The 24,357-nt window shown below is 43.9% G+C and overlaps 1 protein-coding gene across 15 annotated transcripts in view; it reads right to left on the minus strand.

Annotated features, from left to right (window-relative positions):
* Epb41l3 (erythrocyte membrane protein band 4.1 like 3) overlaps positions 1-24,357 on the minus strand; it is a 173,509-nt gene that overhangs the window by 70,048 nt on the left and 79,104 nt on the right. For all 15 annotated transcript variants that reach the window (XM_085832867.1, XM_085832862.1, XM_029471192.2 and 12 more), the window contains exons 2-3: positions 13,352-13,575; positions 11,071-11,268 (exon numbers count right to left, since the gene is read on the minus strand). In XM_085832867.1, coding sequence (XP_085688993.1) covers positions 11,071-11,268; positions 13,352-13,575 — 422 coding nt within the window. The remainder of the gene's footprint in view (positions 1-11,070; positions 11,269-13,351; positions 13,576-24,357) is intronic.

Below are 24,357 nucleotides of genomic sequence, written 5' to 3' on the forward strand. Positions count from 1 at the left end.
CTTTGTGTCTGCTGCTGTCAACATAAACAAGATCACAGGAGTAGTTCAGCCACAAGGACCTTATTCATCAATCCACTCTGATGTTTTCCTCGAATTTGAAAATGTTTCCAAACCAATAATAGCCCCACTTTTCCTTTCTCAATAAAAGCTGAAAGAACGTGTTACCCATCTTAATCTGCCAATCAGATGCTGGACACCAATACAGGCGAGCGAGCCAAACTCAGAAACTAATTCCTGCCAATGTGTACTCTGCACCATAGCAGAATTATCCAGAGTGTAACATACTGGGAGCTGAGTGAGTCACTTTGTAAATATTTTACTATCCTTACCACAGGCCCCTCAATAGCATGCCTACCTGCGTCTTTCCTGGATGTCCATCTATATTTTGCTGAATTTAAACATACACAGATGCACACACATGCATGCATGCATGGATGCGCTCACAAACTAAGCCAAATAAAAATAAAAATCTAGAGACTGAACTCTGGACCATGTTCTCTTGTGTTCCTAGGAACAGAACTGTGGTCCAAGAGATTACAGGTGTCATTTGTAAGGTGTATGATTTGGGGACAAGGTTAAAATAATTCTTCTCTGAGGCAGACTGAAATAATGGAGGAGCATGACCCTGAAGAGGCACGTGCTGCCACCCCCAGGTGAGCTCCATCAGTGCGAAGACTTATCTTCATCTCATAGCTGATGCCAGCAGGCTGATGTCCCACATGTGCTGATGGGCCAAAAGTGTACCCATAAAAAGCTAGGCATTGACTTAAGTACTCAGCTGACACCAGTGATAATCTGGCAAAGTAGTAACCTGTCTCTCATGGGGAAATGCTGGGATTATGAAGTGAACTGGCAATTGACTGGGAAAACGAAACAGGAAATCACTCTGTGGTGATATGTTCCTCTCAGGAAGGTGAGGCTGGGAGCCCCAGGCTTGATGGGAATGCCAAGTCATAAGAACAGACCCCACCTGATACAGTCCCAAGCAAAGACAGAACCTTGCTCCTCACAAGGGCTGGAGGACTTCACACATTTTCTCTCTCCACCGGTCTTCCTCTTCTCAACGAAAACAAAAGGCAGTGTTTCCAAGCTCTACCCACCCCATCCTCAGAGCTCAGAGAGTGGTCCACACTGGTGCTGGCCATTCGTTTTCAGAAACAAGCTTTAAGAAATACTGGAGACTGTCCTGAGATTGATGTTACACTCTTGAACAAGTTCTGTTCAGAGTCTCAGCTCGTCTGCTCCAATGTAAGTCTAAAGGAACGCACTGTCAGCTGCTAGCTTTTTAAGAGAAAGGACTTGCTACGAGGCTCATTATATCTCCCAGCCTTAAGAAGGGGGCATAGAGGACACATTAAAAGGCAGGAGGGATTTTAGGAGCCTCTCTTCCTTTTCTCAAGCTGTATTTATGATACTAAGAAAAACAATAGAGGGGGCTGGAGAGATGGCTCAGTGGTTAAGGGCGCTGGCTGCTCTTCCAGAGGTCCTGAGTTTAATTTCCAGCAACTACATGGTGGCTCACAAGTATCTGTGATGGGATCTGATGCCCTCTTCTGGTGTGTTTGAAGACAGCTACAATGTACTTATATACATTAAATAAATCTTAAAAGAGAAAAAAAAAAAGAAAATTGATGTTTTGAAGTCACGTGCTTACAGAATTTAAATTCTATAAGGGTAAATAGGGTAAGTCACCAAAAATCTGTCTCTTCTTTTGTGTGTTACTCATGTGTTTGTGTGTATGCAAACATGCTTGCACGTGGAGGCCAGAAGTTGATGCCAAATGCCTCCCTTAATTGCTTACCACCTTAATTTTATTGAGACAGGGTCTCTCACTGAGCCTGAAGCTCACTGATGGAGCTAAACTGCCTGTCTAGTGAGCCCCTGGGACCCTCTCAACTTCACATTCCTCCTCCACACTGAGGTCCATGCCCCAACCCAGCTTTTTACACACACCCTGGGTGACTGAACGCAGGCCCTGATGCTTGTGTGGCCAATGTTTTACTAATGGAGCCATTGCCTCGACCTCCAAATCTGTTTCTTCTTGAGGGATCACTGGTGCAGAAAAATCCTCCCTCTTTTCCTTTCAGGTAGAATTTCCCAAGTCCAAGGTGAGGGCAAAGCCTACCCTTTGCTTGATACCTTTTCCTGATGTAGGCTTTGCTATTTTTTTTTTCTTTCTGATGAGGGGGTTGTAGAACCTTTGGGTCAGAGAAGTGGCGTGTGGATTCCTGTTCTTCTCTACCCTCCAGACTGTGTTTTCTCAGGCACAGTATTAACTTCCCTGAGCCGATTTTTCCAGCCGAGAAACAGTGCAAGACCATAGTTTGGACCAGTGCTTCTTTTAGGCAAAAAGGTTTGCCTCTATGTTGAAGATAAACTCAATTTTAAGCTTGAAGCATCTACTCAACTGTTCTGCAGTGACTGGAACAAAGTGTGCCCTAAGAAACATGTCCCTTTGTAAAGCCTTTGTAAAGCTAGCATAGACTATTATACTCAGGCAAATCGAAAAGGTGCACTATTTGAATATTTAAGATACCAGCACTCACTCTGCACAGTGCATCATTGTATCTGAGAATAGGCCCTTTTAGTAGATGGCCACCATTGTCACTGAAGAAGGTTTTGAAGCTGTAAGGATAGATATGCAGCTGGGAAGGAGTCCGGAACAGCTGATGGCAGCAGCCGCACTTGTCCCTGGCTCATGGAGCACATAAACCTCCACAGATGAGAGGCTCTGGTGTCCATGAACGGCATGACTGCAAGCCCGCCATATTGGGAAGACTTTCCTGAATCAAGCAGTGAAAGATGCTTTGGACCAAAGTCCTCCCTGGGACTCAAGCAAGGAAGGGCGTGGACTCAACTTGGAGCCATGGAATGGGGACAGTTGCTAGCAGCAGCCAAGAGGAAGCACAGTGGGTTTTGCACAGGAAGATGAGTGACAAGGGGTAGCAAATGTATTCTCCGTGAGATGTGCCATGGGAAGCCAGGCTGGGCCAAGAGCAAGCAGCCCTCCTCTGCACCTAGGGGTCCACGGCAACCACACATAGCTATGCCATCATCTCACAGGAACTGTGGTGACTGTGTCATTGCCTACAAGGATTTCTCTCAGGGGAAATGTGACGGCCCTCAGCCACAGGATGGGAAAGATACTGAAAGCAGTTAATTCCAAGCTAGCAAACTAGGCAGAAAATATAAAGGAAGACTTGAACTCTTGGATCTTCAGTAAAGAAGGAAGTTGTGCATATGACACCTAATGGTTGTGGGGGACAAATACCAATGGACCAGGCATGGTGCTGTGGGAACTGTAGACAAAACAAGTTTTTTAGTGTAGATCCCTGCTCCCATGCCCCAAAAAAGCAAACAGTTATTTAGTAACACAATGTTAGAGAATTAACACTTGGAAATGAGGGTTAACTACACAGAGCAGTTAGAAAAGGGCTTGCTGCAAAAACCCAAGGACTAGAGTTTGATCCCCCAGAATTAATATAAAAAAAAAAACAACCCAGGAACAGTGCTAAGACAGGAGGATCCTGGCTTACAAATATACATACATGTACACATACATATACAATAAAATCTACATATACAAACACTCATACACACACACATTAATACAATTTGATAGCTAGGGTAAATACTGAAAGAATTCCTTAGTTAATTTTCTCTTGTGATATTTAATGTATTGCCCAATAGCTAATCGTTCAGTATTCCTTAGCAACATTTAATATATAATAAACTCTCAAGCTGTCAAAGTCTACTTGGCTTTCCAAGCACAACCTATAGCAGACGACACAGATGGTTTTACAGTTCCCATTTCTCTAAAATATATGCTCACCTTTTCAACACTGATATTCTTTAGAGGGCTTAATAGCCATGACCACACTCACAATGGACTTATTACAGCTTATTACTTCTAAAAAATATGAATACTAGGAGAATAGGTTTAACTATTTTTAGTACAAAAATCTGTCATCCCAAAGCCTTAATGAGGACAATTCTCAATGCCTGGGGGAAGATCTCACGGCATCTCTCTCAGGTACAAGAGACAGTAACTATCCCGTGCGCAATGTTCCTATGGCTGCACGCAGAGCTGTCATGTAAAGAAAAACAAGTGAGCCAATGTCCTCCCATCCTCCAGAACCTGGGAGTGGGTCATTTGTCCAGCAGGAAATTGCTGCTGCTGGATGGGGTCACTAGGTCAGAGCATGGGACAGAACACGTGATGTGATAAGCCATTCCACTGAGAAGAACGGCATATTACAGGAGAAGATGGAATCTGCAGCCACACAGAATGGGAATTCTGGTTTATAGCTTTCCTTGAAAGAACAATATTTGTGCAGGCTGTGAAAATGTCATGTTTCATATTTTATATTTATCTGTTTCTGGTCATTCATGAGAGGTAATAGCATCTGAGTCAACTTGCCGAATTAGGGCGATTCTGTTACTCTGTCCAGTGACCAAAATGGTCAAGAGATGTGTTTTTTTTTTTTTTTTTTCACATAACTCATGGAAATAGAGAGGTTTAGAAATGAAGTAATTTCTTCTAGCCATATAGCCCTAGGTAAAAAGCATGAAATAAGACAATCAAATGACCACAGAGACAGACCACAGGCAACTTCTGGAAGCCTCTTTCTGATCACAATTAGAGGAGGACCAATCACACTTAACCCCGCTTCACAAACTCCCCAGGGTCGGTCGGCTTCCTGACGAGCATCTCTAGATGGTTGCAAGGGATGCTATTGTTCCTACTCAAATATGGGTCCACCATGGAAGGACCTGCATAGGCCCAAGTCTTCCAACTATGAAGTCTCCAAAGAGGGGGTAGGGCTTTTATGATGATACAAAACCTTTCAAAAGCTACATTTGATTGTTTCACTCTGGATTCAATTCTTTCTCCAGTGTGGCTAGCTCAAAGGTATTTTTTCCCTGGGATATGAATCTAGAATGGATATACCTGGGCTCCAGTTTCACTGCCTTCCTCAAAATGATTAACAGGCGAAGGAAACTGGGAATTCAAATGGAGGAAGCCAGCAGGACCTTTTCAATAACTCTTGCAACAGAAACCTTCCAAAAGTGCCTTTCCAATAATTTTTCTGGGCATGTCTTAACTGTCGCCCAGGAGTGGATACGACCCAGGATGCGTATGAATGCATCACAACCCATTTCTACAGTACAACATCTGGCCAAAGTGTCAGAAGCCTGGACACCCTTGTCAATCCACTTGTAGGGACCTTAGTAGAATGCAAGGCAAATTATACTATATAATATTCCAAATATCTTAGCCAAGCACCAGATAGCTACATTATAAAATACAGAATCTAAATTGAGATCAGGTCTAAGTTAGTTTTCTAACGTCAAGGTCATATTAGATAAGAATGGCCCACAAGTAGGATATAGCAAATGTCTTATCAGATGGCCATTGGGGGATGTTGCACGTTCATCAGTGAGAGGCAAAGCTGTCTGCCTCACATAGAAATGTCAGGACAGCAAACACTGAGATGAGGACTGTGCTCTATGCTGTATGGGGTGGGACATTTCTTTTTCAAATGTCAACAACCTGCTATGGGAAGTCATGTGTGCTTTCCAGGAGTCAAGAATATGAGGTGAATTATGCTCATAATTTTGATGGCATATATAAAAATTTGGAGGCATATAAGCACCCCACAAACACACATCACGCTAAGTTGCCTAGATAACTTTATTTTTTTTTTAGACAGTGTTTTTCTGTGTAGCCCTGGCTGTCTTCTCACTCTGTAGACCAGGCTGGCCTCAAACTCAGAAATCCACCTGCCTCTGCCTCCCAAGTGCTGGGACTAAAGGCAAGCGCCACCACTGCCCAGCTAGATGACCTTTTTTATACTGCAAGTGGTCAAGAAAATGCCTGAAAAAAAAAAAAGACAGAGGCAAAGACCTCACAAGTGGAAGAGCATTGCACACCACAATGATGTGAGTCAATGGTCATGAGGAAGTTTAAAGAATTTGCAAACATGAGCATCACGGGGCACGCTCATGAGAGCTCAGCCACGGTATCAGAGAAATGCTTCTTACACTTCCCTTGCCTGAGTCTCTAGGTCTAGTTCTCTTCCCACCACAGAACTGCTGAATAAGGGAAAATGCAACATCATGTCTTCAAAAGAAAAGAAGTCCAAGACATTCAAGTGTGTGTGTGTGTGTGTGTGTGTGTGTGTGTGTGTGCATGTGCATGTCCATACATGTATGTGTGTAGAAAGGGGCCTTCAGAAGGTGACAGAAAGGCCTCAGGATTAAATTGTGACACAGCTGAGCCTGGTTCATTTTGCTGAAATGATGGCAGCATTAAGTTAGCTGTGGCGAAAGGCATACTTTCATTAAGGTCAAACAATACTTTATAAGTGCACAGAGGACTTGCATCTGTCTTCTGTTCTACATTTCCTGTGACTACACAGTCAGTGATGTGCTGCTGCTTCTCCTGCTGAGGACTGTGGGCCTTGTGGGCCTTTCATTCCACCACAAGGAAGGAGGCTGGAACCTGTCTGAGGGAAATGTGCTTGCTAAATTCATCTTGAGTTTCCACCATGCTCCTTTCAGTGAAGGGCTGAGCATGAACAACCTAACCCAAGATCAGCATCGAAAAATTCTCTAAAGACTAAGACTTCTTAGACCTGTGACCTTAAGTTTACTTTCTGCAAACCTTTCCATATTCTGAGGACCTTTCAACGGGACTTCTCTAAGTCCTTGAGAAGAAGTCACCTAGTCCCTCTAAGGACTCATACTCAATGTATGACAATGTTTCAGTCCTTCCTGAGAAAGGTTTCTGGGCACCATCTTCTAAAGTTATCTGATAAAAAAAAAAAAAAAGCCCATACCAGACTCCATTTCTCTCGTTATCATCACAAAACAGTTCCAAAAGAACTGTTTCCTAGGAACAGGCTATATCAGACACAGAAGGAACTATCAAGCAGTGTCTCTTTGGTTCATTTTGATGAAATGATGGCAGCTTTAAGTTAGCTATGGGGAATCACATAACTTCATTAAGGTCAAACAAGAGAAAGACAGCTTGCTGATTCATCATCTTTCTGACTCTACCAAGCAGCAATGAATGCGTCCTGTGAACGTGGCCACACCCCCTGTCTGTTGTTCCCAGAAAGAGGTTGGTAGTGAACACTTCCTTCTTGTTATACCTGTTATAAAAGTTGCAACTATTCTGCTGCTGACATTTTTATTATATCAAAAAGGTGTGCTCAGTGGACAGCTGCCTATAGAAGACCAGAACACACTAAGACCCTGCACAGGTTCAATTCCAAATGAATCGAGATGGAATCTGACAGAAGACAAAAGCAGAGAGTAGTTTTGAACTCGCCGGCTGACTCAGGAAAGGGCATCTGGACAGACACAGTAGCACAGGCACAGGCCAATAGCACAGGCACTGAGAACAATTAATAAATGGGACCTCATAAAGCTAAGCAGCTGTATGACAAAGGAAGCCATCATTTGGACAAAATAACAGGCTACAGGGTGGGAAAAGATCCTTATTAATTATACATCAGATAATGATTCCCATGCTCCTTTCAGATAGAGGGCTAGATAGAGGGCTAGTGTCTAAACTATTTAAAGTTCTAAAAACAAAAACAACACAAAAATTCTAAACCTAAACATCAAGAAAGCAAATAGCTTATAAAATCCCCCAAATGTAAAAGGCTATCAAGACCACACTCAAATGACTCATTGAATATGAAGTAGAACGGATTAGAGGCTTTATATCTGCTGGTGTTCATAGGACTGGAAGAGACTCTGCATGAGAGTCTAGCAGAGAGAGGAAAAAGGAAGTCACTAACCCAGCTACAAATCCTGTAGCTTTCAACAGTGAACTGCGGCAGGATATACTGGTATAATACTGGCACAGACATTATACGGATAACCAACCACTTGTTGACTAGATTTAAAGCCCACTCCATGGGACGGAGCCCATACCTGACACTGCTAAAGAGCCAAGAACCTGAGACTGGATAGGTCATGGGCCTATGGGAAAACCTAAAACTGTTGTTGTGATAAAAGAACATAGCAAAAAAAAAAATGACTCCCAATGATATACAGTTAATACCACAGACTGGGGTCTCAAGCTATCATCAGAGCTTTTGCAGAGATGGGAACTAATGTCCACGGTTGGACAATGCACAGAGCGTGAGAGACACTGGAGCACTTGGACCCAAATGGGATGTCTTCATCAAATCCTTTACTGTAAGGCTCAGGAATCTCTGGGGAGAGGGGATCAGAAATTCTAAGAGCCAGAGGTAATCAATGATTTCAAGGAAACAGTATCTTCTGGCCTCAGCAGGATAGATGCACATATGAATTCACAGGGATTATGGCAGCATGTACAGGGCCTGCACTGGTTCAAACTAGATGTGGTCTGAGCATTGGGAAGGAGAAGCAGACATGAGGTCCCAGCACTAGCCAAGAAATTATCTGCAACTGATACTACCTGCTATCAAAGAAAATAAAAGGTATGTTTTCTTTCTAGTTGTTTTGTACTAGGTATAACAATGGCATTTCAGAGTGGATGGTATGGCTTAGAGTAGTCGGTTAACACAAAACAAACTCCAGGATATTTTTGTAGACTTTTTGTCTCAGTTTGCTTTGTTAGGGCATTTCTGTCTTCTCAGTCTTTTTTTTTTTTAATTTTTTTTTTTATTTGTGTGTGTGTTTTAAATTTTGTATGTGTTTGTTTTTGTTTGGGGGGAGGGAGAGAGGGAAGAGGGAGATGGGGGAGGGAGATGGAGAGAAATAAAACATAAAGTTAGGTGAGAGGTGGAATATCTGGGAAGAGCAAAGGGGAAAGCATTATAAAAATATATTGTAAGAAAAATAATTTTGTTTAAAATGTATGCTTAGAAATGTTTTCAGTTTATAATCCCATGAAAGATGAACTTTGAAATGTCACTCAAAATGATCACAGTGATATTAAAGGGACAATAAATTGTCAAGTTAATTATCAAATAAGAATTCTATACTCAAAGTCATGTCATCTATAAGAGAGTGAAGACACTGGGTATATATTAAATTGGCACAATGATAAATGTTATCTTTCATCCTATAGTGGTTTGAATATGCTTGGCCCAGCAGTGGCACTATTTGGAGGTGTGGCCTTGTTGGAGTAGGTGTGGCTTTGTTGGAGTAGGTGTGTCATTGTGGGCATGGGCTTTAAGATCTTCATCCTATTTGCCTGGAAGCCAGTCTTCTAGCAGCCTTCAGATGAAGATGTAGAACTCTCAGCTCCTCTTGCCCCATGCCTGCCTGAACACTGCCATGCTCCTGCTTTGATGATAATGGACTGAACCTCTGAACCTGTAAGCCAGCCCCAATTAAATGTTGTCCTTATAAGAGTTGCCTTGGTCATGGTGTCTGTTCACAGCAGTAAAACCCTAAGATACATCCTGAAGGCGATAATGTCGAAACATGAAATTTTCTCCATCTAGAATCTTCCATAGAAAACTGACAACAATGACCAGAGGATTATAAAGCAACCCATTCATTCTCTTATATAAATGTAATCAAAGCTAAGGGAAAAGTGCCTTTGCATAGCCAATTTTTCCATGACACGGACCCTCACAGTTTTCCATGACACGGACCCTCACAGTCTACTCTCTCATGAGACTGTAGAGGGCCTCTAAACTACACAGGGAAAAACATCTACAGGTTGACCCATTGGAGGCCCCCCACAATTAATGTCTAAGTCAACAACTATACACATTGATTGGAAAGAAACTATTCAAAATCAGAGATAGCAAAATATAAAAAAATAGATCTATGCTCAGTAGAATTTTGGGTACCTGATAGGCACTGCACCAGCCCACTCACTAACTTCTATATGACTAAATTCTATATATATTTGCATATGACAAAGTAACTTTACTTAATGTAAGGCTCCAACTTTCTATGTTCCTGCAATCTGAAATAACTTATCAATCCATCTTTTATTTTCATCAAGATGATACTAACTCTGAAATGAATTTAAATGTTCTGTTGCAAAAAAAGAAAATGCACTACATCAAATGTAATTAAAATGATAAAAGGGTTATAAGCTGAAAAGGGATGGGAGGGAGCTGGAGAGAGGGCTCTGTGGTTAACAGTTCTTCCAGAGGACCTGAGTCAAGTTTCCATTCCTGGGGCTCACAGGTACCCAGAACTCCCCAGCCTCAGCTCCAAAGGACCTGACTCCCCCTTTTGGTCTCTGAAGGTACTGCATTCATGTGTACATACACCTACACAGACAAATACAAGTATACACAATTTTAAAAATAAAATAAATGGGCTGGAGAAATGGCTCAGTGGTTGAGGGCACCAACTGCTCTTCCAGAGGTCCTGGGTTCAATTCTCAGCAACCACATGGTGGCTCACAGCCATCTGTCATAGGATCTGATGCCCTCTTCTGGTGTGGCTGAAGACAGCAACAGTATACTCATATGAATAAAAGAAATCTTAAAAATATTTAAACAAAATAAAATAAACATTTTGAAAAGGAGAGAGGAGGAGGGGATGGGACAGATGAATGTGAAATGAGAGAACCCACATACAACAAAGAAGACTATTATGGTTTACATGGGGGCTCAAAGTCTACCACATGTGATTCTTGTCTTTCTTAAAAAAAAAAAAAGAAGAAATTGCTTAGAAAGAAAAGGACATGGTCATTTTCAGTCATCCAACTATTACTACTATCCGAAGAATTGACCCTAAGTAATGTCTGGGCCCTAAGTAATGACAAGAGGAAAGGTATAGTTGATCAAAATGTTCATAGCCAGAGTATTAGAGCAAAGTGCACATTGCTTCTTGGCCTTTTGGCTAAGATCAAGTGTAGAGCAAAGCGTACTTTAACGTGGAAAGGCCAAGAAATCATCTGGTTCTAGGTTTAGAAACACTATCACATTTTAATTTCGACAACAACATTTTGGGACATCGCAAGCTCTCAGTAATTTAATCACCCATCAGAGCTGAACAATTCTGTCTTTTGGGTCCAGATGAGCGAGTTCCCAGGGTTCTAGGAAACATCACCTTGCACGTTTGGTAGCAGTTCCCTGCTTCTAGATGCACACTTACGTCCACATCGCAGCCGTACTCTGACCCATCCAGAAGCGTCACTTTGCACTGCATGCTTTTAGGCCTTTTCACGATCTTCAGCGGGGACCGTGAGAGTTTGCTGCTGGATGATCTCTGAGAGAGCTTATCGTCCTCAAACTGCTGATATTCAAGCTGTTTCGCAGCTGCAGCAGCAAAGTCCCGGTCTTTGTCACCGATCTGTGAACAGCAACAATGAGCACCTTTCATAACAGACAGGAAATGGATGCTGAGCTGCTCAGACGGTGGCGGCGTGTAGCTTCAGAGAAACGGGCTGAGTGGCCACTTCCCAGGGGATGTGAATTGTCTCAACTATGATGCTACAAGTTGAAACTCAGATTCAAATATCCCTAAAGCTCAGGTACACCTATATAACCCTGCCCACTTAAGTGTACCACTGGGCCCTTTTCTTAGCTGACCCAAGACTTAACAGAGAAGAGAATTTGCCAGTTCTACCGTGATCTCACCAAATGAAGAAGTAAACCCAGTCTCTCTGCTTAAAAGGCATTGGGTCTGTGTCTTAGTCAGGGATTCTATTCCTGCAGTAACATCAGGACCAAGAAGCAAGTTGGGGAGGAAAGGGTTTATTCGGCTTACACTTCCATATTGCTGTTCATCACCAAGGAAGTCAGGACTGGAACTCAAGCAGGTCAGGAAGCAGGAGCTGATGCAGAGGCCATGGAGGGATGTTCTTTACTGGCTTGCCTCCCCTGGCTTCCTCAGCCTGCTCTCTTATAGAACCAAGACTACCAGCCCAGAGATGGTCCCACCCACAAGGGGACCTCGCCCCTTGATCACTAATTGAGAAAATGCCTTGCAGCTGGATCTCATGGAGGCATTTCCCCAACTGAAACTCCTTTCTTTGTGATAACTCCAGCCTGTGTCAAGTTGACACACAAAACCAGCCAGTGCAGCAGGGGAAGGCCTCAGTCACAACTTGGATTTCCTTGTACACTCTGTTTTCAGAATTCATTGGATGCTTCTAATATTGCCTGGCCTGCTAGAACCACACCCCCATATACTTACAAGATATCTTATAAACATTAAGGCTTAGAGGGTTGCGAGTGTTGACCTCATCAGTAATTTTCCCACTGCTGAAATGTTGGATCTGCTCTGAATTGGTTCAGCAAAGTCAGCAGTGTTAAAGCTCAACACAAAGCAATCCCCTAGGCCTGTCTCGCTTCCCGGTAATGAGCTGGCCTGTGTGAGCCTCTCTCATCTGCTTCTGGAGTCTCTACCTCTGTTCTAGGCCAGCCTCACAACTGCAGAGAAACGTCTTGTAGAACATGAGATTCTCCTTCAAGTCAGCTCCCCGGCATCCCTGAACACACGGCTTCCCAGCTGTTTCTGCATCCCTCTGTTATCCGACCATGATGACGGTGGTGTGCAAATCTGATGCAGGGCTGGGTGGTCTGCAGTGATGCCCTGCCTTGTAAGCCAGTGTTCAATGGCGTAAGAACGAGTTAGAACACCGTGAGTTCCAGAGCGTTCACGCACAGGCTAATTTCGTGTCCACTCACTAGACATTTTCTAACATTTCCAAGTATGCAACCGCTTCAGAAGGCTGAGGTGGGTTAAGCCTTGGGCTCTGGATCCCTCTATGACTGCAAGCTAGTGCTCTAACACATGCTGATTCCAGGTGTGAAGTTCAAGACTACAGTGGTTCATCCTAACCACCTTCATCTCTTATTCTTTTGATTTTAAGTGTTTGTATTTATTGTTTGTTTGTTTGTTTTTAAATTTGGTAACAGTGGGGGTAGCACCAAGCTTCCACATACGTGTTATGTGTGAGCTTCGCTGAGTGAGCTCCATGTCACAAGGGCATAAATACACGTTCATACCACCTGTAAGGAGCAGCAGTGAGCCTACAGATGTGTATGAGGGTGGGGGAGCCCTGCCAAAACAGCTTTTAAAAGTAGACGGCGTGTTTGGGTCAGAATAATAGCTGGAAAAATTAAATTTGTCCTCACACTTTACAGTTTAAAATATGAAAGCAGCCAGAGAGAGGCATAGTTAGAGCTGCCAGCCTGCTGTCTGACTGTCCTATAAACCCAGATCTAGGCAAACTCTCCAGTCAGGAGTTCAGCTGGATGTTAACTGTTTTAATCACAGGCAGGAGGGATGAGTCCAGGCAGAGGAATGCTGCTCACTGGAAGCCTTGAGCAGCACCACTGTTCTCCCCCTGGTGAGAAGCAGGTGACACCAAGCGTCACAGCTCAGCCGGGTTCCCTGATTGGTCTTCCCCAGAGACCCTCAGGCTCACCTCCCTCTTCACCGGGGTGCTGTGTGCAGCGGCTTCAGGGAACTGCTCTAGGGCGGGCTGCTGCTTCTCGCCGCCGCCGTTGCCGCCTCCGTTTCCACCTGCAGGCTCTGGTCCAGGCTGTGCCCCTGCTTGCCCCTGAGGCCCTGCTGCCTCCTGGGGCTCAGCCTCCTGGTCTGGCTTGGATTCTGAGTCTGATCCTGATTCGGTGGTCATGGTTGATTGTTCTGCAAGCAGAAAACAAGGCAAGGGGCTGGTCACTTGGTAGAATTACTTCCCAGAAGGAAAGTCAGGACAGTCTGAAAGAGATGAAAAGGAAGCACAGCCAAGCACAGTCCTTCCTACATCACACACTGGAGCGGCTCTGTGCAGAGGTACCCAGAAAACCAGACAACGGTGCTCACAGCAGCTCAAAATGGTCATGGAACACTGCGAAGTCACCTGGGAGCAGGAAGCCTCAATTAAGACAATGACTCCATAACATCAGGCTATAGGCAAGCCTGTAAGGCATTTTCTTAATCAGTGATTGAAGCAAGCGCGGGGGTGGGGGGGTGGGGGGACAGCCCATGGTGGGTGGGGTCACCTCTGGGCTGGAGGTCTTATAAGAAAGCTTGCTGTGTGAGCCACAACCAAGTCAGTAGGCAGCACCCTCCATTGCCTCTGCATCAGCTCAGGCCTCCAGGTTCCTGCCCCGACTTCCTTCAGTGATGAAGTATGAGGTGGAAGTGTAAGCCAAATAAACCCTTTCCTCCCCAACTTGTTCTTGGTCACAGTATTTCATCACAGCAATCGTAACCCTGACTAGGACAAACACACACTGAAAACTAATCTGTAATGATCCACAGTGTCTCTTCATAATAGATTGTGGCTAAAATAAAATAAAATGGCATTGCATTACACTAACTGAGACAGCAGATGAAGAGAGAATGTCTGCTGAATTCGCATATTTTCCTAATACCTGGGAGGGATGATCAGTAAGATAATATTCCACCGGCTTCCCGACCCTACACCAAGGATTCTCTCATCCTGGAATCTGTGGATTCTTCTCAAAACAACAAATGTCTTTCCTACTTGTTTTCGGCTAATTTCGCTGTCTCCTTTTTGATTAAAATATACAGATATACAGGGACCTACACATCTGTCGCATCTCTCCCTGCATGTATTCCCGCAGCATCTGTTCCGTGGTAGCTGGGCCGGGGAGGCAGCCTGTATTCCCCTCTCCCTTCGTTCCTTGCCTTTCCTGGGTCCCCCAATACTGCCTGTGAGCCCTGGAAAATGACTGTATCATATCTCATGTGAAATCTCATGTGGCTACACCCTAACAACACATCTTGGGGCACAGATCTATCTCCAAATGGAGTGCTAGGCCACCCTAGAATTCTGTGCCTCAGTTCCTACATATGCCAGATGAGAAGGCTGATCATGTTCAAACCTAAAACAACAGATTTCCTCAGGCACTTCTGTCTCTTGCTTGCAGATATGCCTAATGTTGTAGAATGTTGTCTGCATGCAGGTGAGGGCAGGCACAAGATAAGCTGAGAGCCTGTGATTGGACAGTGGAAAAGGAAGGCGGGCTGAGAATTTTAGAGCCGAGTACAGAGAGTACAGAGAGACAGAGAAGGGAAGGAGAGGAAGAGATAAGATGGAACCTATAAAAGAGGAAGAGAAGCCAGAACCACACAGCCCTGGGAGCCATAAGTATTGGTTATTTCTTAGATAGGTGATTAAATAATAAGTAGGGTGCATTTGCCCCATCTAGGGGTGTAGCTTGTGTTTATAGCAATTGAGTTTTGAGTTCATTGTGTGGGCATTTTGTGGGTTGAAAATTTACTAATATAAATCTGACTGATAAATCTCAAGCCTCTAGAGTTTTGATTTTACTAGGATACAATCCGCGCACAGCTAGAGAACTTCGAGATGGGCGGTCTCTGCATGGGGCTAGCTAGCCATGGAGGCGGTGAGACTGCCAGAGCCAGAGAGTAGCCAGTGCAAACATGTGATGGTGCCTTTATACATTCCATGCAACACAATGTCTTAAAGCATAGTCTTGCTGAATGCAGTAAGGGATGCTATAGCGAGCACACCTGACATATTGTGTAATTTGTATCTGTATGGTAAATACAGACAATGTAACTTTTACAATTTCTTTCCACAATTCTAATTCCCCTTGTAAGGAAGAAAATATCCCGAGCAAAGGGCTCGTGCAGTTCCTTAAGTAAATGACAGATGTACTGCTATGATATGGGATTATGCAACTTTGACTCATACATATACAGCACGCCCATCATTTAGTAATTTAACTATCTCAGTAAAGGGACATTGCCAACACCAATCATTGCTTTATGTACGCTCTTTATGCAGGGTTCCTTCTCTCAGTCACCAGCTATTCCTTCTGTTGAAGAAGACATATCAACTTGGCATGTGCTGAGCTACCCTATGCAATGTAAATATCAAACTCAGAATAAGCCTGTGAGCTAACCTTCCCCTCACCCTGCCATCACATTTTAAAAGCTTTTTAAACACATCTTGAAAGCAAATATTACCTTTTCTTGGTCTGCTTAGTCCTGGAAGCCAGCTTAAGTACCAAGAAATTGTGTGAGTGTATGTGGGGGGAGATGGGGGAGGGTGAACATGGTGGAATTCAGATCCCATGCGGATTTCAGGCTTGGGAAGGCGAGAGGTCATTTTAGTTGTCATTTCATCTGACTACGGATACTGAGGGCCAAATACAAAACAGTGAGTGTGGTTTTACAACAATTACAACACAGCACACCTCCTTCTAGTCCCTGGTGTTACCTAGCACCAGTAAAATAACATCCATTTCCTCCCGCAGGTCTTAGCTCAACTACCATTCCTCCTCTAGCTTTAGTAGGTGATGATAGGATCAAGTTTGAACATCAAGACAACTGAAAATATGTATTAGACACCATGGCTGGGCCAAGAACCTATGGCTAGATAAGTCATGGGCTATAAGGAGAACCTAATATCACCATCTTATTAAATGGGCATAGTAATAAACAGACTCCTAATAACATATCCTTACACCTATAGATCTACATCTCCTTCATCAGTGAGACTTTTTTATGTAGATAGTGATGAACACACTGATCTATATCCAGTCAAGGGGGAATAAAAAACAGAATTCAGAATGCTCAGCCCTAAATGGAATGTCTACTTCCCACATTCTCCTCACAGGGCTCACTGAGGAAGAAGAGGAAGAAAGATGCTAAGAGGCAGAAGTGGTGAGCCAACACAAGAGTATTCTCTAGACACAACAGGGAACAAGTTGCACATAGGAACTTACAGCAGTCAGGACAGAACATGTGCAAACTCAAGCCACACAGACAAAACCCACCAGGAGTCAGGAGGAGAGCGCCAAGTCCCACCCATAAGTGGAGAGCCATTGGCAACTTGAAAGGGGTGTGTTTTTTGAGGGTGTGGTTCCCACACTCCAAGGGATTGCCTCACACACAAGTATATGCTTAGCATAAGATACAATGTTGGGTGGGTAGGAAAGAGGATCTTGGAGGAACTGGTAAGGATGCCTGGATACCTTGTGTCGAGTCCTCAAAAAACAAACATACTTGAAAACAGAATTCAATGCCTAAGTTATCTTTACACCAACCATTTGTCCCGGGCTTCCATCTTGACTGGAAAATAGTAACAAATTACATGGTCTCCTTAGACCCAAAAGGACATGAGAGCCTCCCCTGTTTCTGATTATTCTGAGACACCACTGTGTCTTCCTTGTTTGCATCTTAGCATACACACCTGTACCCCCTGTAGCTACCACCTTGTTTCCATCTTCTAGGCTTTCTCTTTTCCCTGCCACCTCCCCATACGAGCTGCTGACTTCACTTTGGCAGCCATCATAGCCAACCATCAGCTCAGGCCTGGTCCTCATCTGAATCCTCGGCAGCTCTGACTGAGTAAGATGCCCTTGTTATTGGACTGTTCTTCTATACCCCAACGCATGATGGTCTTGGGGTTTGGGACACACCCTTCACTCTCTTCCTGCCTTGGTTCTTCTTCTAAGCTGCAGGCTGCTCCTCCAGCCCAGTCCTATATCCAGTCCAATCAGGGAACTCTATTCCATACCTTCTTGCCTCTTCACGTTTCCTCTAAGTATACAGCAAAGTGGTAAGTACAGGAAAGTGCTTACATGTTCCCATCTCCAGCTCAGATCTCTGCTCAGTGCTGGAAGCTGGGACCACGCCACCCACGGCCAACACCCAGGAAACCTTTCCTGATCTATCTACTGAGGCAGCTTCTCCCCATCTCCCTTCTCCCTTGCCTCAGAGATGGCAATGTCCTTTTCTTCAAGTCAGAATCTCAGAAACCTGTTATTTCCCTCATCTTATTTATCTAATAATAATAAAAAAAATTGGTCCTATTTCTGGAATCCATCAGAGAACTGGTTCCCTGCCACTACCTGAGCCCTGTTATTTTTCTAACTCTATTTTTTTTTAAACCTCCAATTGATCTTGCCAGACCCATTGCTGCTTGACTATTTAATCTTCATAAAACATAGACCTGATCGATGACTCACTGTGGAAACCCTTTCACCCCTTCACAGTGCATGCGAGTGAAATCCAAATTCCTAGCTGTTACAGCCTTAACATAGATGTCCAGGACCCAACTCCCTGCCTGGTGGCCACTGTCTACTCTCTCCCACACAACAGGGGCTCTCTTTAAGTGTCTAAATCATTTCAGTCTTCTGCATCAAGGCTTTGGAGACAAGAAGACTTGGTTTTTCTCACCCTTAAGTAGTTAAGAGTGTTGACAGAGAACCCCTCTCTGGTCACACAGATGTTCTGTGTCTTAAGAGTTTTCTCCCTAGTACCACCAAATTTTGTAGTAATTCTCTGCTCTCTAGAAATTCCATCTGTATATTTCAGAGTGAAAACCATGCATACTTATGTCCCAATGTCCTCAGATACAAGCAAGAATATATTACTGCCAAAATTATTTGCAAATCCAACCAACTTCTTTTATTCTTAGCTATACATACTTAAAGGCAAAACAGTTTAATCTTTGGGAAGTCTCTCAAGGGTTTATACAGATTTTTTTTTGTTTTATGGTTTAGTAAAGAGAAGTCACTTCAGTTTCTGAACTGAAGAACCTGAGAAGAAAGGAATGATATAAAGAATAAAAATTACATATACACATCTGGGAAATCTGAGAAAAGAAACCTTTGTGTTTCCCACTCTGAAGCATGAGGCTATATTCAGCACCCACTGGGAAGGCACGGGGAGGCCACTGGTCTCTGCACTGTGATGCTTTCACCAGCAGAATGAAAAACCTTCTCAAGGAATTAAAGGAAAAGGTTGAGCGATTTCACAGAATCCCCCAAAACCAGAAACAAAACACCAGTCTCTAAGTCACAAGTACAGGAAACCATAAATGACTATGAGAAAGGCGTGCTATAAATGAAGCTCTATTTTCCTACACCAAGATAGTTCTTATATATAAATCATGCTCATATTACCAGAATAATTTGGGGTATCATTAAGGCCTTTTAATTATGTTTTATGAATATATTCGGGTTTGTTTTTGTCATGTTGTTATGGGTGGTTGAACAAAAGGCAGTTATAACTGAATAATTGGATGTCAAAATTGTTACTAAGGACAGGCAAGATGACTTAGTAGGTAAGGGCACTTGCTGACTGACAGGCAAGATGGCCCAGCAGGTAAGGGCACTTGTTGACAAGCCTACATGGCCTGAGTTCAACTTCCAAAACTCACATGTTGGAAGGAAGGAACTGACTCCTCAGAGTTATCATCTGACCTCTACACGTGTGCTACAGCATGTACACACATGCACACACACACACATGTACACATATGCACATATATATACACTACATGTAATAGAAAATTTAAGGCAGATAAATATGAACAACTAAAAGTCTAGAACCTCATTCCAAGGTAGAAATGTTTCTATCTGTTTCTCCTTACAATCCTTTTCAATAGAATCCATGGGAATGTCATGGGAATGTCAGCAACGTAGGTGTCATGTATGATGCGTTTTAGTTTTGTACAATGCATTGTACCTCTCATGGTCTTCATGGTTTCTGGGTTCTTCTCCTACCTTTTCAACACGAGAGCATTTTAAAAAATAAATATTTATTTATGTATATAAGTACACAGTAATAGCTGTCTTCAGACACTCCAGAAGAGGGCATCAGATCCCACTGCAGATGGTTGTGAGCCACCATGTGTTTGCTGGAAATTGAACTCAGGACCTCTGGAAGAGAAGTCAGTGCTCTTAACCTCTGAGCCATCTCTCCAGCCCCAACACCATAGCATTTTAAGAAGAGAACTTAGACAGTAGATATCTCTTGTATCCATGGGGTGTAAACATAGTTAAAAGCTACAAATATGGAGAGTGAAGCTACAGCACCGTGAATCGCTTGCTGTGCAAGGAAGTACAATCCTTGAGTCAAAACCCCAGCCACCGTGTAAAAAGTCAGCTGTGGTAAGACATATTATCCCCTTGCTGGGTGGACAGGGATAGGCAGGTTCCCAGAGCTCGCATGCCAGCCAGCCTAGCTCAGTCAGTAAGTCCCAGGTTCACTGAGAGATCCTGTTTTGGAAATAAAGACGAAAGTGACAGAGGGCGACACCTACAGTTGACCTCTGATCTCTACATACATGCATACCCTATGCCACAAGCGCATATATGCATACATGTGCATACAATGTACAAACACAGAAACTCTTAACTGTGCATCCAAACAGGAGTCTTTCCAAATACAACATCGGTCTCTAGACTCTCTCGACGTGAAACGTAAGAGGGAAACTTAAGACTCATCTCTAGGGCAGCGAGCCAGAATGCTGGCCAGTCTTTATGTTGACACCACACAGCCTAGAGCCATTTAGAAAGAAGGAAGGAACCTCAAATGAGAAAAAGCCCCCACAAGACAGGCCTGTGGGCAATCCTGAGGCACACTTTTTGTTTAATGATTAATATAGGATTGACCAGCTCACAATGAGTGGCACAGCCTTGGACAGGTGGTCCTGGGTTCTATAAGAAAGCAGGTTGACCAAGCCATGAGGAGCAAGCCAATAAGCAGCACCCTCCACAGCCTCTGCATCATCTCCTGCCTCTGTGGGCTCCTGCCCTGTTTGAGTTCCTGCTCTGACTTCCTTTGGTGATGAGCTAGGATATGGATATGTAAGCCGAAATAAACCCTTTCCCCTTCAAGCTACTTTTGGGCATGGTGTTTTCTCACAGTACTAGGAACAGGGAGTAAAGTGCAAAATGCATAGAGTTCAACAGCCACCTACAAGCTATTTAAATAAAAAAATAACCATCTTTTTTTTTTAAACCTAGGAATATCCCCCATCTTATCTATCATATACTACAGTAATCACAGAACTCCATACCTCAAAATAAATGTGTATGGTGCCGTCAAACCTTCCTTAGGCATGTTACTGCTTCCAGCCCTATACAGAGTGAATGAACACCTTGGCTGGAATTTAATGACCTTTTATAAAATAGAACTTTCAAGGGTATGAGGGACAGTCAGAGTAACAGACCTTTAAAAATGTAATACTTAACGCTGGACTCTCACCAGAATCGATATCCAATTCCACCTATATAAAAGGACATAAATTCATCTCTCTCTCTCTCTCTCTCTCTCTCTCACACACACACACACACACACACACACACACACACACACACACACACACACATTGAACCTACCTCATGGCCTAGATTTGTAAACTCAGTTCCCTTCCCTTCCCTACCCATATGCTAATATAAACAAGAAACAAATGACATTATAAACAGCAACCAGAGCCAATCAACTAAAGACACTACTATCTCTGTTATTTCAAGAAGTTCACAGTACTACTTCCCCACTGGTCCTCAACACCAAAGTATTTCTTCAATTTTGATTTTCACGGTTACTGTTGGTCTGGCTTTTTCTTCTGCTCCCCACATCTTGCTTCCTGGGTGGGAACTTACAGCATCACTTTCCCCTTCAGTAGACCCAAGTCTGCATCAGGACCATGACTGAAGAGCACTATTTACCAGTGGCGTGCTGAAAACCAGCGGTGTGCTGGAACGAAGAGTGTGGTGGAGCCCACACCTTTCCACTAGACACCGCCGGTATGCTTTTTAACAAATCGCCCAGTATCAAACACACCACCACCACCACCACCACCAAAACAAAAAGGAGACCTGAAATCACATGGGAAACCAAAACAATGCAGTCTCAGTCTCACACTGTACCCCTTTGAAGGAAGCCCCACCTCTACCATCCAGGATGTCTTCATCTCTGCTTTTTCTCACAGCCAGGGATCTGGGAAGAATCTTATCACACGACCACCACTTCTTCCTCTTTGCTTTACACACTCCATGTTACCATAGAAAACTTACAAAGTTTCCCAGTGACCTTCCAGAAGCCAATAACTCCTAGGTGACACTGACCCTCCGATGTCCTGTGCATGTAACGTGGTGGTCTTTCCTTCTCTCTTTCCTGCTTAGTCTGTTTCCAGCTCCTCTTCCTAACACCATTTCCAAGCCAAGCAGAAATCTGTCTCGCACCTCCCTTTCTTGGAAAGCTTATCCATTTCAAACTCAAATACAAAGATAATTCCAAAATACACATCCCTTCATGTGTGGCCTCTCCCTGGATCTCAGACTCATCTGCACAGCTGTGCTCCTTCCTGCTCTACCTAGCTATCTCAGGGGAACCTGAGACCAGCCATTTCTGCATCCAGACCTTTGACTGCCTCTATCCAACAGGTGTCTCTGCCACCATTCGTCCCCACTCTGTTACATCTCTATTACACTCACTTCAACAAATGGCCTCCACTGGGTTCACAACAGTCCCTTCCTCCTTACCCAGAACTTTAATGCAGGTCACACATTGCCTATTGAGCTTTGTTTAAAGAAGTAGCAGAAGGCAGACAGGAAGGAGTTAAAGGCAGAGACTGCCAGTCAGGTAAGGGCAGAGGAAGGATGAAGATCACAGGTCCTTGTGTGAGGCCACAGAGTCTGCTGTGGGTGGGACAAGAGGTGAATGGGGGCAACTGTGCAGCAGGGAGGAGGGAGCTAAGAAGCAAGGGCAGCTGTGTAAAGCTTTCTGTTCTTATCCCAAGACTTCACTTGTCCCTGACAACACTGTGGCAGCCATGAGGACCAACAGATCAAAGGGACCAGCTGGAGTCTGCCACACTTCAGTGCAAAAGCAGACCAAACGGTGTGATGGGCAGCAGCGGGCAAGTTACTCCTCAAACTGCACAGAAGCCACACACAGGGCTGCTCATCACCTATCTCCACAAATTATGATAACAGTTGACAGTGGACATACTGCCTATTGCTAACAGCAGGGACAATCCTGACACACCCATCCACAAGTACATACTCGCACACACAAGAGCGAAATCACACACACACACACACACACATTACATAAAAATCATATACACCAATATCTCAACTCTAAGAGCCCTGACTGACATATAAAGATCACACAAGAGGCTGAGAGTTGGAGTTTTTATGAAGAAGCTCTAAGTCAAAAGTCACCACAACTAGGGCTGCTGCAAACTTTTGGAAGACGAATGCTAACACCTCCCAATAGGGAGACGATTTTATAGCCATGTTATGCCTGCAAGTTGGTGTTGTAAGCTGAGAAGTTAACCCAGATCAAACAAGTAAGTAAATAGATAGATCACTCCTCTGCTTCAAGAACATCCACTCTGAATGGTAAAGTCAGAGACCAAGCAATCCCTGTGTCATGCTAGGGCTCAGCCCAGGAAGGGGACTTTCAACAGATCTGTGGAGGCAGGAAAGGCTTCCGTGTCAAACAGTGCACACTTGATAGAAACACACTCACCTTCAGTCCCTAAAAAAGTTGCTAGTTTAAAACATTAGATGTCATTAAAGTCAAAGTCTACTTCAGAAAGATCAATGGGGGATAAATATGTCATATGGAGGCACCGTGATGAGGGGGCATGGTGACAGAGCAGGAGGGCGCAAAGTGGTCAGGAGACCTCCGAGGTATGGACCCACCCATGCTGTGGGTTCTCTGACCTCAACAGATTTTGGTTTTCCTTTCTGTTCTAAAACTCCAAAATTCTTCATTTACCAAGAGACAGTGTGGTGGGAACAGCCTGAGGCTGAAGAAAGTTATTTCTGTAAGGTAGGTCAGACGGCACCAGCTGATCCTTCTGACTAGGCCCAAGGCACATGCTCCCCAGGACAGGCGATTGTTAACATCCTAGCTGCTAAGAAGGCCAGCCTTATCCCACTGCCCAGGTCGGCTGACTGCCCAGGTTGGCTAAAGTGTCCTCAACTGTTTGAGCCCACTAAGATTCACTCAGCTCACTGAAATAATACACAGACAATGGGGGTGGGGGTGGGGCACTGGAAGACATACCTGTACCTAACAGATTAGAAAACTGGTTCCTTTTCTGTATTGCTTGTTAGCTTTTCAAATTAAAAAGTTTTTAGATCCACAGGTGAGCAGAAACAGGTTCAATATGCACCTGCATATTTAAAAACATGCAATAACTATGTAAGCGTGATGGGCATCCTACTACTTATATTTTTATATCCAACTGATGCCAGATTCTAAAGTGTAAAATTTCCTATCTTCCCTGTTTGTTTCCACAAGTCTCCTAAATACACTTCAATAGAACAGGCTTTTCCTCTTCTGCAAGGGTGATCTGAGCCACAAGGAACCTTTAACAAGAGGTTAGGAACCCTAGTTTTTGAAAGGAGAGGTTCCTGATGGGTAGAAGTTTCTGGATTCAAGTGTATAGGGAGGGTAGCCGGTCACATCTCGTTTGAGGATATTTGCATCGTGTCTTCCGTCCGGCACCGAGGTGTCAAAGCTATGGACTACTGGACAGCTGAGCTTTGGGAGGGGAGGCTGCACATATCACATTAGAGCTAGTTAAAGGAGAACACACAACACACGGTCACAATGACCAACACACCTGCTCTGAGGCGGAGGAGAATCAGCGGAGGTTATAAATACTGCCCTCATCCT

The sequence above is a fragment of the Mus caroli genome, unplaced genomic scaffold (genome assembly GCF_978045245.1).
Source record: "Mus caroli unplaced genomic scaffold, Mus_caroli_1 scaffold_18, whole genome shotgun sequence".
Lineage (NCBI taxonomy): Eukaryota > Metazoa > Chordata > Mammalia > Rodentia > Muridae > Mus > Mus caroli.